Below are 14,703 nucleotides of genomic sequence, written 5' to 3' on the forward strand. Positions count from 1 at the left end.
TTGGATGAGTACATAGTACTGGCTATACCAAAAACAAGAGACGAAAATGCCTTAAGACAGCACTCCACTGAATGTGCATTAAACATTCAAATTCACACAGATGTCTATGATCATTCATGTGTATAAGTATGGATGAATGTAAGGTCAGTGAATCCCCTTATGTCCATGTTGCTCATGTTGTGGGACTTGAGTCACAGGGTACAACATTACCAACTGCGCTCCGGGTGGCGCGGACACTACAATAGAGACACACCCATGAGTTACTTCCTTGTCCAGCCCAGGACGGAACCATGACCAGAGCCCAGGGGTCATTGATCACCCCCCTACGCTGGACTGGCATACGCCAGGTTAGCCCACTCCGTTTACGCTTACAGGGGGGGAATGACAACTCTACATGTCCTAGGTCTTCCCTGTACTGATCTGCTGATCACAGGTCTAGTTACCAGCATGCCACAGCCATTCCCTCAGGGCTGGTCTACACCCATACCACCCCCATACAGCAGAGGCGTCACAGGACATGTGACCCTGCTGATAAAAAGGGCCGGGCGCACATGTTCGAGGCCATTTCCACTCTCCGTTTGGGTGTGTCCGTGTGGTTATTATTTATGAATGAGGCTCTAGGGACCTACCACATCACATTCCCCACTGCTGGCGGTGACATGATGGCGTCCTCACCACGATATTCAATCATAAAGGGCCCATGACTTGAGGTGCACAGAGTTGGTGGCAGCTGAGGCACTTTGGCTGACATTGGCCTCCCGCCATGTGGCGATGACTTGAGGTGCACAGAGTTGGTGGCAGCCGAGGCATTTTGGCTCACACGGGCTTTCCGGCACATGGCGATGATTTGAGGTGCACTGAGTTAGTAGCACCAGAGCTGAGCGGGTGTGCAGCCTGCGATGATGCGTAGGCCTCCATACGCCATCCTGGCAATCAAGACCCGATTTGAATTGTGAGCTCGCTGGACCGCGTGTACGCCAAAGGCAGTAGGCTGCACAGACATGACTCCATGGCACGGTGCAGCAGGATGCACTGGGAGCCTGTGGCGCGGAATCCAGCGACAGCTGAGGAGATTGCACTGGCATGTGGTGGGTCCTCTTGGAGACACGCTGGTGGCGGCAAGTGAGCATTGAGGCCTGGGTGCGCAGGGTCAGGCAGTCATCGCTGGGCGGCGGACCGGTCTGGGGGCCAGGGCTGGGGTGCTCGCTGAAGATGTAGGAATCATGCACACTGCCTGGGAAGTTTGCGACGACATTGGTGAACAGGCCCTGGTGGTTCACTTTTGCCTGCACATTGATGGAATGCGTGTGGCTTCTGTTGCGGTGATTGTGTGCAGTGTCGACAGGGGGCACAAGTAGTACATGTGCTGCAGTCAATTGCCCCCAATACGTGTGGGAGGTCTGCTATGGTGTAGTTCCCTTGCTTGGTCTCTAGCTGTTCCTGTGCAGTGTGGGGGAGGTGAAGTTGCAGGGGTGTCATGCTGATACAAACTGTGATATTTACAGGTATGATAAATCCTGCCTAATTAGACCGTAACAGAAGTTTGTGTGGTCGTAACCTTCCTTTTCTTTCCTACGAAGGTTACAACCACACAAACTTCTGTTACTGTCTTTTTGTGCAGGATTGATCATACCTGTAAGCATTCCGGTTTGTCCAAGTGCAAAATACTGTACCAGATTACGTTTGTGACAATACGGACGCTTGACCATTGTCACCATTTATCCAACCAGACCATATGCAGTTAATTGGATCCACAAGTTGCCCTGATGAAGTTCCCCGTTGGCGATGGAACGCGTTGGCTGATGTTTTCGTTTTGTTAATTTATGTTTTTCTAATAAAGTACTGTTTTTCCACTAATGTTGACTACTGTACTTCATGACCTGGTGCACACCCATTTCAGAAACCACATTCTTGGATCTGGATAACAGAGGCGCAAGGCAACGGCTGGGGTTGGGGTTGGTTGTGCAGGAATACTACGAATTGGGACGAGCGTGTGGTGCGGATACAGTGCCCGTCGTTGCTTTCGTGGACATGCATCCAAGACATGTGTGAGGAAGTTTGATAGGGCTGGCTGGGGGACTCCTCCGACTCTGGCAGTTGTTGGTTAGAAGGTACCAGAGACCAACAGGTGCAGCACAGCCAGCAGCTTTGTCTGCGGAGGGAAGTTGGTTGTCCGCTGTGTTGGTACCGTCAGCCTGTGGGCAATGTGGCAGTTTGCACCAACTTGAGAATGGGGCAATAATTATTTTGCTACTTTTGCTGCGCTAAAGTGCCGATAACTTGGCGATCAGTCTCTACTGTTGGGTTATAGGGTGGCTCTAAAACGATCCCTTGTGTTTATTAGGAGTTTGTTGTAGCTACATGCGAATCACAAGAAAAGAGTTTAAAAAAAGGTGAAAAAACAAGAAAAGTGGACAGGGTGCACACATTCAGTAGGCAACAGACATTGCATCCACTGTGTGCCGCCCGGACGACGCATTATCACTATCTGCGCACACGCTGAGTGCTTCCGGTGCCACTAACCCTATGTAGCTCAAGTAAACGCCACTTGGCTGTGGGCCCTTGCTGACCGCTGCCTTCAGCCTACACTGCGGTCGGCAGGGCTCACAATTCAAATTCAGTCTTAATTTATTAATTGCAGAGTCCAGTACGCAACAGACATTGCATCCAGTTTGGCCCACCCAGAGGACTCATCATCGCTGGCTGCGCACACGCTGAGTGCTTCAGGTGTCCCTCCGTAAGCGTAAGCAGAGTGGGCAGAGACAACGTACGCCAGAACAGCATAGGGGTGTGCAGAATATGCCCATCTATAACAACAATCTACGTTTCCATATGGATGGCATCTACAGAAGTGATGGAGTACACTTCAAGGATCAAGGCAACAGAGTGTTTCTCAACAACCTGCAGCTCTGCATCCGCACTTACATCAGCTAAAACAATCTCCCAATGAAAACAAGGGCTCTTTTTAGAGCCAACCACTAACCCAAAATTTAACCAAGCTTTTTTTTTTTTAAATCGCAATTATTTGTGCTTGGAGCCACGCACCCATCGTGTTCACACGAGGGGGCCGCGCTGGGAGCTGCGGACCCATCTCGTTCACACTAGGGGGCAGCGACTTGTCTACTTCCATTAATTTATATTTGCCCCAGGAACCCCATCCCCGTGGCATGGCCAATCCTTTTATATATTTTTTTTAAAAGGAGGGGGACCGTGTGGTCCCCCTCCAGGGCCATTTTTGGTCCCGGGGACCCCATCCCCCGGGGCATGGCCACTCGTTGGGGGCCGTGGGGGGAGCCTCAATGCCACCACTGTCCTGCCGACTCCCCACCTGCTGCGGGAGCCGGTATTGCTTTAGAGCAAGGGGATCTGCTCACATGCAGCTCCCCTTGCAGCTCCCCTTGCCCAAAAGCAATCCTGCTTTGCTTCATTGAAGCGAGAGCGGGTTTCCCTGCTCTCACTTCAATGAAGCAAAGCAGAGTTTCCTATGACAGGAGGGGAGCCGTGCTCCCGCCCTGCCATAGCAAACAGCAGTGTCCTGGGGGTGGGCACCCCAGGACATATGGGCTCCAGGAGGGAGGCCGCGCAGCCACCTTCCAACATAGCCCCGGGGAGGCGGTGGTCCCCGAGGCGTATGGGGAGGGGCTATTTCATCCCACACACATAATTTTATTTTAAAACAGAGCCCTAGGGAGGTGATGTCCCCGGGGCTGTGGGGATGACCATGTGCCCCCCACAGTTTATTATCAAAGCCCCGTGGAGGTGGTGGTCCCCAGCTCAGCGTGTGGAGTTTGGGACCTCCAGACATTTTTTTTGTTTCAGCCCGAGGGAAGTGGCAGTCACCGGGTCTGCGGGCAGCCCGCTTGGGCCCCCGCAAAATATTTGCTGAGTGCCCCCTGGACCTGGCCCACCCAGGGGCTTTGAAAAACGTGCTGGTTTTTTTGTTTTTTTTCATGGCAGGAGGTGTACACCTAGTGCATCTTTAATTTTTTTAAATAAAAAAACAAAAACTAAGGGGGGCCTTTTGGAACCCCCGAGCAGGCCTAGGGGGTCAGGGTGTTCCTACCCTGCCCCCTATTCTTGTTTTGATGTTAGTTTTTGTGACATCCCTTGTCTGACGCGGTGTGTGGCCACATTCTACAGGTGCCCGGCGATCACGCCCCTCAGCCAAGGCTCGGAAGAGCCATGCCTGACAAAATTAAACACACTCTTAACTTTGATGCTACAGCCATTATAGCCGGAAACAGAGCTGGACTTATTTTAGTTCCTGGTGTTTTCTTTGAATTTGTGGGTTTGTACACTCGTTGCGTCATTTCGTTCAGAACAGCTGCAGGAAACGAGCGTTCAAAGAACAATCACAGGCAGACGGAGCCCTGGGCATCTTGTGCCTGGTTAGGCACTACTGCTTAGGAGCTATTTATTTATTTATTGTTACGAAGGTGAGTGACGAGGAGGTAGAGGACAGATGTTGGACAAGCAAACTGAATGGATGGTCGAATGGGTGTACGGTGGCCGGCTTCATAGCCAGGTAGGTCAAGGGATGGATAAACAGATTGGCAGAGCCTACCAACCTGTAAATTGAATGGTGAGTGAAGGGAGAGCAGACAGATAGATGTGTGGATCAGCGGAGGGAATGGATGGATTGATGGGTCGGATGGATGGACGTGTGGAAGGAAGGTATAGTAGGTGTATGGTGGGCGGCTCCACGGATGGGCAGTTCACTGGATGGATAGATGGACGGAGGGACGGACGGGCAGATAGATGGGCGGACAGCCAGGCAGATGGATGGATTGGGTTGGTGAGTGTGTGGGTGGATGAATGAATTTATAGATTGGCAGATGGGCAACTATATGGTGGGCAGCTGCATAAATGAGTAGGTTGATGGATGGCCGGAGAACAAGGGATGTACTGACGTGTAGAAGGATGGGTGGGTGTATGGTGGGCGCTTGGACTGATGGGTGAGTCAATGAATGGAAGGGTAGATGATGAGGTGGATGGATGATTGCATATTGAGGGATGGACAGAATGACGGACGGAGGGAAAGACGGCTGTTGGGATAGATGGACAGACAGGTGGGAGGAATGGACGAATGGGTGAATGAATCAAAGGGTCAATGCATCCATAGTATACGAAGGCATTGATAGATAAATTAAGGCACTTGCACATTGCAAACAAAAAAAGATAGACGCAGTGGGGGATGTTGTGTCAGAGGCATTAAGATCACCAAGGCATGCGCTGGACAACTCAGTTTGGACATCTTTCCGAATCCCAGGAGAGGTGATTGGTCCGAACTGGGAGGAGAAGAGGGCCGTGGGCTGGGAAGGACAATTTATACCTACAGGAATACATATATAAATACATATATATCAATCACGGTGTGGATTCGGAACTGTGGGGCAGCAGCTCTAAACATCAGACCTTTACACCCCAACTGCGCCGTCGAGGGCGCACGCCCTCCGGGGGTGTCCTCCCGCTCTCCAGTGCTCTGTTTCAGGGGCTTGAGGTGACTTTCGTGGCCTACCAACCCCAAATGCAACCCAGGTGCTACTGTGAGTACAGCTGCCCGACCGATAGCAGAGACAGTGCAAACCCACGTCCTCCTCAAAAGAGAACCGGGGCGACGATGTGACGAGAATTGGGAGCTGGACCAGGAATAAGATCAAACGGTGGGAAGAGAGCCAGCTGCGAGACAATTGCATCTCCTCTGATGCCTTGTGGTATCAGCAGCTGTTTTGTTAAACTCACAGGGAACACTTTCTGCCTGAAATGAAATCGCTGACAGACCCCCAGAGCATTGACAATATCTGTGTGTGGGGGGATTCCAGCAATTATGCATTTATGCCAATCCGCCCCCAAACGCCGAGCACTGTGAGCTTTCCATGAGTTTACCTTCTCTCTGAATCTTCCTTGGCGTTGCACTTGCCCAAAGTCACCCTGCTGCCGTCCCACGAAAGAGATGACAAGCTTGGTGAACTCACTCTCTCTTCAGCCGCCAGCAGAGCAGGAGCCCTCAAACCAAGGAGTGAATGATCGGACCAGCAGCGCAAGTAATGAAGGATTGATATTGTGTATGGGTGGACAGGTGGGTAGATGAATGGAGCAAATATGTATATGCATATTAATGGATGTATGAATGAATGGCACTATGTTGGATCTCTCCATCTCTAATATATTTCTTTGCGCCAAAAAGTTCAGTTTTGCCAGCAGTGCTACCACCCACCTACCTACTACCATGAGCAGCATGTTGTCCAGCAGCAGCGCGATGTAGGCAATCAGGAGGATGAGCCTCCTGGACTGCCGCCCCCTCCCTGCACCACTGTGCAAACGGGACCTCTGGCGCGTTGTAAGTTGGGGGATTGAGTCCCCTTGAATCCTGAGGGTCCCTTGGATCCAACTAGCCCACCAGGTACCTCCATTTAGTACCCATGAGCTGTGTTGCAGAGAGGTGTAAAAAGGGGCATGACCTTGGACCACCTCTCTGCAAAGCAGCTCTGTGCCACTTCCTGGAGGAGAAGTGTGGCTCAATGAGTGGAGAAGTGTGGCTCAATGATTAGAGCGGCAGACCCTGATGCAGAGGTCTAGCCCGGGACCAGGGTTCAATTCCCCGCCTCGGCGGGTCTTGGGCTCAAAAATTCCACGGACCTGATAATTCTCGCCTCGGTGCCTATTCCAATCATGGAGTCCCACTCTGCAACTCTGGGCAATAGCTTGCTTAATCTCCACAACGGCCCCCACAATGCTAAGGATGCCTGGCCTCCACCTTGGTGGTGCCCAGGAGTGGACGCCTCACAGGGAAAGCCAGGATGGGTTCCACAGCGGTATTCGTACAAGCGACTTGAGACTCTTGCGGGTGAGTAGTGCGCTATACAAGTATCAAATTTACATTTACCTGGAGGGCTAGTTGGCCCCCAGGGACCCTCAGGATTCAAGGGGACTTAATCCCCTAACTTACAACGTGCTAGGGGGCACGTTTGCACAGTGGTGCAGGGAGGGGGTGTGCCTGATATAAGAAGTTAGCAATTCTGCTCTGTGGGACTTACTGGTGGTTATAAAAGGGATAGTTGGCCCCCAAGGTTGACGTTGGGGCTATCTACTCCTCCTGTTACCACCAGTAAATCCCACACAGTGGGATTGCCAAGAGGTGTTTCGGTGGCCGCGCTCACCTTTCTCCACCACTCTGGAAACGCGACTGGTATGTTATAGTTAGAAATTAGCAATTAAAAAACCTTTGAAATTCACTGATAAAACCATAGGTTTCAGGGACGTTATAGTTAGAAATTAGCATTTAAAAAAACCATAGAAATTCACTGAAAAAAACATAGGTCTCAGGGATGTTATAGTTAGTTGGACATTTCACTCGTACAAAACCAGAGAAATTCGGCCGTTATAGTTAGTAGAGCTAACTATAACTCGCGCCCCCGCAATGCACTCCTGATGACGTCACATATTACATCTCTGATGACATGGTCAGTAACATCACTCATGACATCACTAATGACATCTCAAATGGCATCACTGATGACATCACAGATGACATCATCCATGTGATAATTTTATGCATCTCCTTACACCCTAATATAAGCTTTGATACACCCACTCTAAAATACAGACTGCCAATTTAGAAACCATAGACAAAACAAAAGCAGTTGCTACATACCCTCGGATTCATTCCTAGGTATACATACACATCCATTCATTCACCCATACAGTCACTCATACATGCAGTCACTCGTCCATACAGCACTATCATATGCACTCATACACCTATACAGACACTCACACACTGCCACTCATCCATAGAGTTATTTACACATCTAGCCAGTCATGTAAAGAATCAATAACACAGCCATTTACTCACCTATACAGTTATACAGTCACTACCTCACCTATTCATACAGATACTAACATATACTTACTCTCTTATACAGTCACTGACACAAACACACACTCATTCATACAGCCACTCTCACAATCTCTCACTCTCACATATAGTCATTTATATACTCCAATACTCACATATACTGCCTTTCACATATGTAGTTACTCACACATATACCACTGAGACATCCATTCACTCACCAAAACACCCATGCACACACTCACGGACCCATACAGCTATTTCCACATGTACTCTTGAACCCATACACCCAGTAAATCACTCACTCACAAATCTATGCACAAACTCACACACTCCCCACCCACCCACACTAACACTCAGGCACCCATACAGATTCTCACGCAACCAATAAATAACCCATATATACACACTCATGTAGCTACTCACCAACCCATGCAGCAGCTTACACAACAACAGACAGACTGATACAGATATTCACACAGTCTAGTCACTAACCCAAGCACTGAGTAAGACATATGTAATCACTCACTTATACAGTCAGTCACACACCTATTAAATCCTCCACCCAGACACTTATACACCCACTCATTCTGCAATACACCTTGGCATATATATAAAACATATTTAAACTTTATAGAAACACACAGTCACTGGATGATGTCATCAGTGATCTCATCAAGCATGTCATTTGAGATGTCATCAGTGGTGTCACTGACCATGTCATGAGTGATGTAATATGTGACGTCATCAGCAGTGCATTGCGGGGGCGCGAGTCATAGTTAGCTCTACTAACTATAATGGCCGAATTTCTCTGGTTTTGTACGAGTAAAATGTCCAACTAACTATAACGTCCCTGAAACCTATGGTTTTTTCAGTGAATATATATATATATATATCCAACAACACAAAGGGGTGCCCCATACTGAAAAGCCTCTCAGGTGGATTCAAATTCCTTTAATGAAGGTGCAGCGAGCACAGCAGCGACAGAATACCTTATGAATGACAGCGAGACACGTTTCAGGTTTCCACGACCTTGTTCACAGGCTAGCACAGGGTCAACAGTGAAGACTGCATGTACTCATGTTTATATTTCAGAGATGCCCCGCCCCAACGGGCCTCCGAGCAGTATGGTGTTTGTAGTGCTGCAAAATAAAATAAAACCCCAATGTGTCTCGATGCTGCTCACAGTCTCATGCACAAAATATTACCACAGTGGGTTGGCATTCATGTCTCCAACCTGCTACCTGTAGCCTTCATCAGGAAAACCACAAGTCCCAGGTACCACGCACTCGTGGTCCACAGATCCGCACTTCTGCGGCGGGCAGTTCCACTACGGGGCCGGCCGTATTATATCCAACAACTCAAAGGGGTGCCCCATACGGAAAAGCCTCTCAGGTGTATTCAAATTCCTTTAATGAAGTTGCAGCGAGCACAGCAGCAACAGGATACCTTATGAATGACAGCCAGACGTGTTTCGGGCTTCCACGCCCTTGTTCACAGGCTAGGCACAGAGTCAACAGCGAGGACTGCAGTCACATGTTTATATTTCATAGATGCCCCAACGTACCTCTGAGCATTATGGTGATTGTAGTGCTGCAAAGCAAAATAAAACCCCAGTGGGTCTCGATGCTGCTCACAGTCTCATGCACAAACAGTGGGTTGGCATTGATGTCTCCAACCTGTTCCCTGCCAATACTTGTAGCCTTCACTTGTAATTATAATATTTTTGGAAGGTATCTGTGAAAATAAAAGTGATGGAATGCTTGAATTAATCACAGCCACTGGTAATTATTGGGGCTACATTCCAATCCATGGTGTTTTTTTGCGCACACTGTCACCTCAAAGATCAATCCACCACATGCAAATCAGACTTAGTTCTGCTCCTGTAGGAACACTACAGACAAAACTGCCAAGACGTTCCTTTTAAATGAAAACACAAGCAATGCTATACTGGTTTTGGCGTAATTAGGCCTCGTCATTGAGTTATGGCCTGGTTCATGTTTTCTTCATTTCAAGGATTGAGTAGTGTTTTATGGTCAACATTTGCCAAGCTAGGAGTATATTTTGTCTAGTCTTCACTTTGCTCAAGTGTAGGGGTATTTAGAGGGATCACTTAGCTGATGAGGTAGTCCTGTAATGCACAGGCTGGAAGGAAGTCTAGTGGGTGCCCTAGAGAGAGACGAACAGCAAAGTTAGCAAGGAAGGGAAAATGAGAAAACATAGAAAACACTAGGAGGAAACAAGGATGGTGCTAGACAGGGAGAAAGGAAAATACGACGTGCTCAGTCATTATGGCACATACAGTGGTTTATCAATTTTAAACAATGTATATTGCCTAGAGTTTTCTGGCAAACTAACTCTCCCGTAATGTTTTTACAGAACTACAAGCAGTAACAGCAAGTAGGTGCTGTATGTACATATCTGTATGTACTTTTTACCAAGCAGTGTGTGTGTGCAGATAGAAAAATAAACAGGAGTGGCATCAGGAAGTTAGTTTCCTTGGTCCTGAAGAAAAGTCTTGGGGTACGGCCTGAAACATGTGGACCGTTTAGAAAGGTTGGCACATTATTATCTACACTTTCTTGGTCCCCTTGTTTTTAATCATACCAACTACAGGCCTGAATAAATAGTAATGTATCTACTACGCAGGTATTTTTAAATCTCACTTTTCACACAAGACCCCACCCACTCCTATTTTGTCATCATTTTACATCATTTAAAAACAATAAAAAAGTGCTCCCAGGTAACACGTAGGTCGCAGTAAGCCCCGTTCCGCAGCGGAACGGGCTGGACCCGATAATGAAGCATGCCACCAAGGGGAAACCCTGGTGGGTGAGGGTTATATAAGAAAACCTGACATTTTATTTTTCTTGTGTAGAGTTAGTCAATACAAAGAGTAGGGGTCTCTTTGGTTTGATATACTTGATAGGAGGACAAGCCCCTCTGATCATCTTTCTTCCCCCTTGGTTTGATAACTATTTAATAAGTTGGACATGTACTTTTACCTTTGACATGTCCTGGTAGTGAAAAACTCTTAAATTATTGTTTTTACTGTTGCTAAGCCTGCTTTGATTTGTAAAGAATTGTAATGTGAGGCCCGCTTTAATGGTCAAGTCGGATTTTAAGTCGCAATTTCGAAAATGCCACTTTTAGAAAGTTGGGATTATCTTCTCCCAACCATTTGGTGACTGCAGCTTATTTTCTGGGTCATATGACTGGGTGTAGCTGGCAGTTGGTCTTTGTGTGATGTTCCCTGACAGTGAGACAAAGGGAAATAGTAACTGGCAGGATGGGCCATCTCTAACCTGATGAGGGTGAGGAGCTGTCACCTACCTCAATTGCACATCACAAAATCTCTGCCCAGCATACTCACAAAGGGTTTGAACTCTAGTCTTTTGTGACCCCAGACATGCTGGGGTCCGGGCAGAGAGGCAAGAAATTCCAAACATTTCTGGGGTGTAAACCTCGAGAACCTTCTCATACTGCAAGGTACTAGCTATAAATAGTGGACCCTCAGGACCAGCTCTTCAGTACACCCTTGGAAGTGTGCCTGAAGGTACTCTTGTAGTCCAGCTGTGGTCCTGTAAGCAGAACTGACACAGTGCAACACGTCTCCCGGCAGCCGCATTGGAACCACTGCAGCACAATGCATCACCGATGCCTGACCTCTCATTGCAGCCCACAGTCTCCTGTGAATCACCACTGCAGGACGCATTCTCAGCTCAGACCTTCGCATCACAAGCACTAAGTTGATGGCATCCACACCAATTATGCAGGACTCCACATCATAGCCCTGCAGTTTCTTCTCAACCGTCTGTGCGTGGCACATCTTCAATGCAGGACTTTGCATCAAAAGCACCTTGTCAAGGGTATCCTCAATGATGGCGCAGAACACCACATCGCAGCCTTGCAACTTTCCCAGAACTGCTGCTGCGTGACGCATCTTAGCGGGATCTCACAATGCTCAGCAAACCAGGATTTAAGGATTTAAGGTACTTTGTTAAGCAGGCCTAACTTGATCCCTCTATCCGGCCTGTGCTTCCTCGCAGTTGAACTGAACATGTGACTTTGTCCCGGTCCGACGCGAACAGATAACCACAGTTGGCGCTTTGTGCTTTTAGGCACTATTTGCAATTAAATCTTTAAAATTGCATATCTCCGGTTCTACTGATTAGATTTTTTTCATTTTGGTGTCAAATAATTAAATTTTACTCTATTTTTCTAAATTGTGTTGTGTTTTTAGTTTATTACTGTAAGAAGTGCTACATAGAAACTTTACACATTGCCTTTAAGTTAAGCCTGACAGCTTTTGTGCCAAGTAACCAGTGGGTTAAGCACAAGTTAATTTAGGGTTTACTTGCGACTTCACCCTGACAGAACTTGTAGCTGTGGCGTGAGTAGGGTTCTACCCCTCTCAACCAGTAACCCAGGTCAAGCTTTAGTCCATACAATTGGAAAACATCAGAAAGGGACAGGAGTATAGATGTGGCCTATTGGATCTCAAACCACATTGAGAGAAACTGGGGAGGGATTGCCATTCCTCAAACTGGAGAGGTAGCATGGTTGAAAGAAACTAAGGTCACCAAGATCAGCGCCCAAATACTGTCACAAGTTTTAAGGAATTGGTCAAAGAGAAAAAACTTAAAAATTAAGGTTTCGCTTAACCTTTATTTTTATATGGTCTTATTACTATATTTTCCTTTTTTGTTGGTGGCCTTTGCAAGAATAGAGTTGAGAAGTAGATGCTTCTCAGAAAACCACCACAACAGGCACTGACAAGAAAAGATAAGGAGGGTCTGAATTAGAGATGGGGCTGGCCTCTTGTAGAAGTAGAAAAAGGAATTTCTAGTATTCGTTTGGATATTCTTAACTGGGTATTTTTCTTGATCTTTCTTTGAGGAACACCAAGCCAGAGGAGAAGGGGGAAGCCATTTGTGGAAAGAAATACATATTTGTGATATTAGAATTTCAGGACAATACGGGCACATAAGATTGCAATACAAGTATCATTCAACCCAGTGCACCCAACTTTAAAAAAAAGACACTATCCACCTATAGTACCTGGTACTGACCTATTTGTTTGCCCACGCTTACAAGGGCTGGTGTGTGTAAGCCCTCTACCTTGTTCAAGAGGGGTGTGTTTGATTGGCCCTCGCCCTCCACAATGCTAGGTGTATAACATGCCCTACTTCTAAGGGCAGGTGCTATTCAGTGTCCTTGCTATGGATGGGAGGGAAGTATTTTTTTTCCTTTAGTCCTACCAATGCTGGCAAAGATAGTCATTTCCTTTAACATTGCCCTATTCCGCATTATGCTACACCAGCTATCCTACTGAGCAAATCAGTGTTTTTAATTTCCTCCAAATTTTAGTGAACAAGTAGAGGGTTGATTTGTGACTACAAACTGAGTAAATGAGAAAATCCCACATGAGCATTTGTTTTTTTCTGTTGTGGGCTAAGTTTTCCCAATAATGTTCCTGACATTACCATCATTTATGGATTCTATTCTGCACTGGAACATGTGCACATACACAGGGCACTCACATTTTGACTTTTCTTGTTGAAAGAGCTAGAAGAAATGTAATCAAACCAAGAAAACGCATTGAAAGGGGACAGGCAGATATGCCACTAAAATGTGGTTGACTTTCGTTGAGTGGGTTTGGAGTTATTCCACTCCAAAATCAGCTATGCAATTGTGGAAAATAAAACAGTGACACTCTTTGCGATCTAATAACGTTTCAACCATTTGACCAACTTCTACCAAACTTGACAGGCTAAAAGTTTGAGTATCATGTCTACAGAGTTTCTGTCAAACAGTGGCGGCTCCTTTGCTAAGGCTGGCCAAGCAGTCATGTGCACTTAATGTGCATAGTCCACTCCTCCCACCACCCTGAGCCACCAGTCCCGCCCCTCCCTAACCCAGCCGGCAGAAACCAAAAATAATGCGATAATAACCTTGTTATTATCGTTTTATTTGACCCCTTTTGACTGTTTTAAAAGCAGTGGGGCAACGCTTCTCCGCCTTAGCGGAGGAGTCGCCACTGCTCATGAATACAACTGACAAAGATATTTTTCTTTTTCGTGCACAAGCTTCAATCAATCAATCAATCAGGGATCTGTTAAGTGCCCTACTCACCCGTGAGGGTCTCAAGGAGCTTCATGCAGAAGTTAACTGACTGGCTAATATGAGTGCGCTGTTTGTTTCTTTTTCAGGAAGCATCCTTTTCAAATGCATGGCCTCTGAAACAGAGAACATTACAGAACAACAAGAGGAAATACTCAGCATTTTAGAAAAAAAGTTTCCAGAGCTGCCTCCACGTGAAGAGATTATCTGTGATCTAAAGGAAACCAAATTTCCTGTTCAAGGTAAGTAATAACAGTATAAAAATACGCAAAAAGGACAGTTAAATCTTCTTGCCCTGTAAGTTTCTTAATGAAAACTCTCCTTAACAGAGAGGGGGACACGTCAGCTTTAAAACTCGATTACCCTCTATTTTCTAAAATGTTTACGTTGTGGTAATTTTTGTGGTCATACAAAGAACTATTTTAGAGAATATAGCTTCTGTGTTTACGTCCCTGTAATATTCTCTTTGTGTCTGATTTAATCAGTTAAATGTTGGTGATGCTGTAGAGAAAACAATCTTTCATATGAAAATACATTTTCTAGGCATGATTTGACATTTGTGGCTCACAGTGTCACAAAAAGTATAATGAACATATGCAGATTATTACAAAATCATAGTTTGTACTTGGAATTTTGTACTTTTTTATTTTAAGCAAATAGGTTCATACTTTTATGTACTTGATGGAGAGTGTAATGTCATGGCATCTATATAGTTATAGTGACAA

At 46.6% G+C, this 14,703-nt stretch overlaps 1 protein-coding gene across 1 annotated transcript in view; it reads left to right on the forward strand.

The window, feature by feature from the left end:
• The window catches only part of LOC146866111 (protein prune homolog 2-like), a 1,273,164-nt gene that overhangs the window by 328,412 nt on the left and 930,049 nt on the right, over positions 1-14,703 (forward strand). Inside the window, exon 5 of the mRNA XM_085633391.1 lies at positions 14,068-14,220. Coding sequence (XP_085489517.1) covers positions 14,068-14,220 — 153 coding nt within the window. The remainder of the gene's footprint in view (positions 1-14,067; positions 14,221-14,703) is intronic.

The sequence above is a fragment of the Triturus cristatus genome, chromosome 2_1, assembly GCF_964204655.1.
Source record: "Triturus cristatus chromosome 2_1, aTriCri1.1, whole genome shotgun sequence".
Taxonomy (NCBI): Eukaryota; Metazoa; Chordata; class Amphibia; order Caudata; family Salamandridae; genus Triturus; species Triturus cristatus.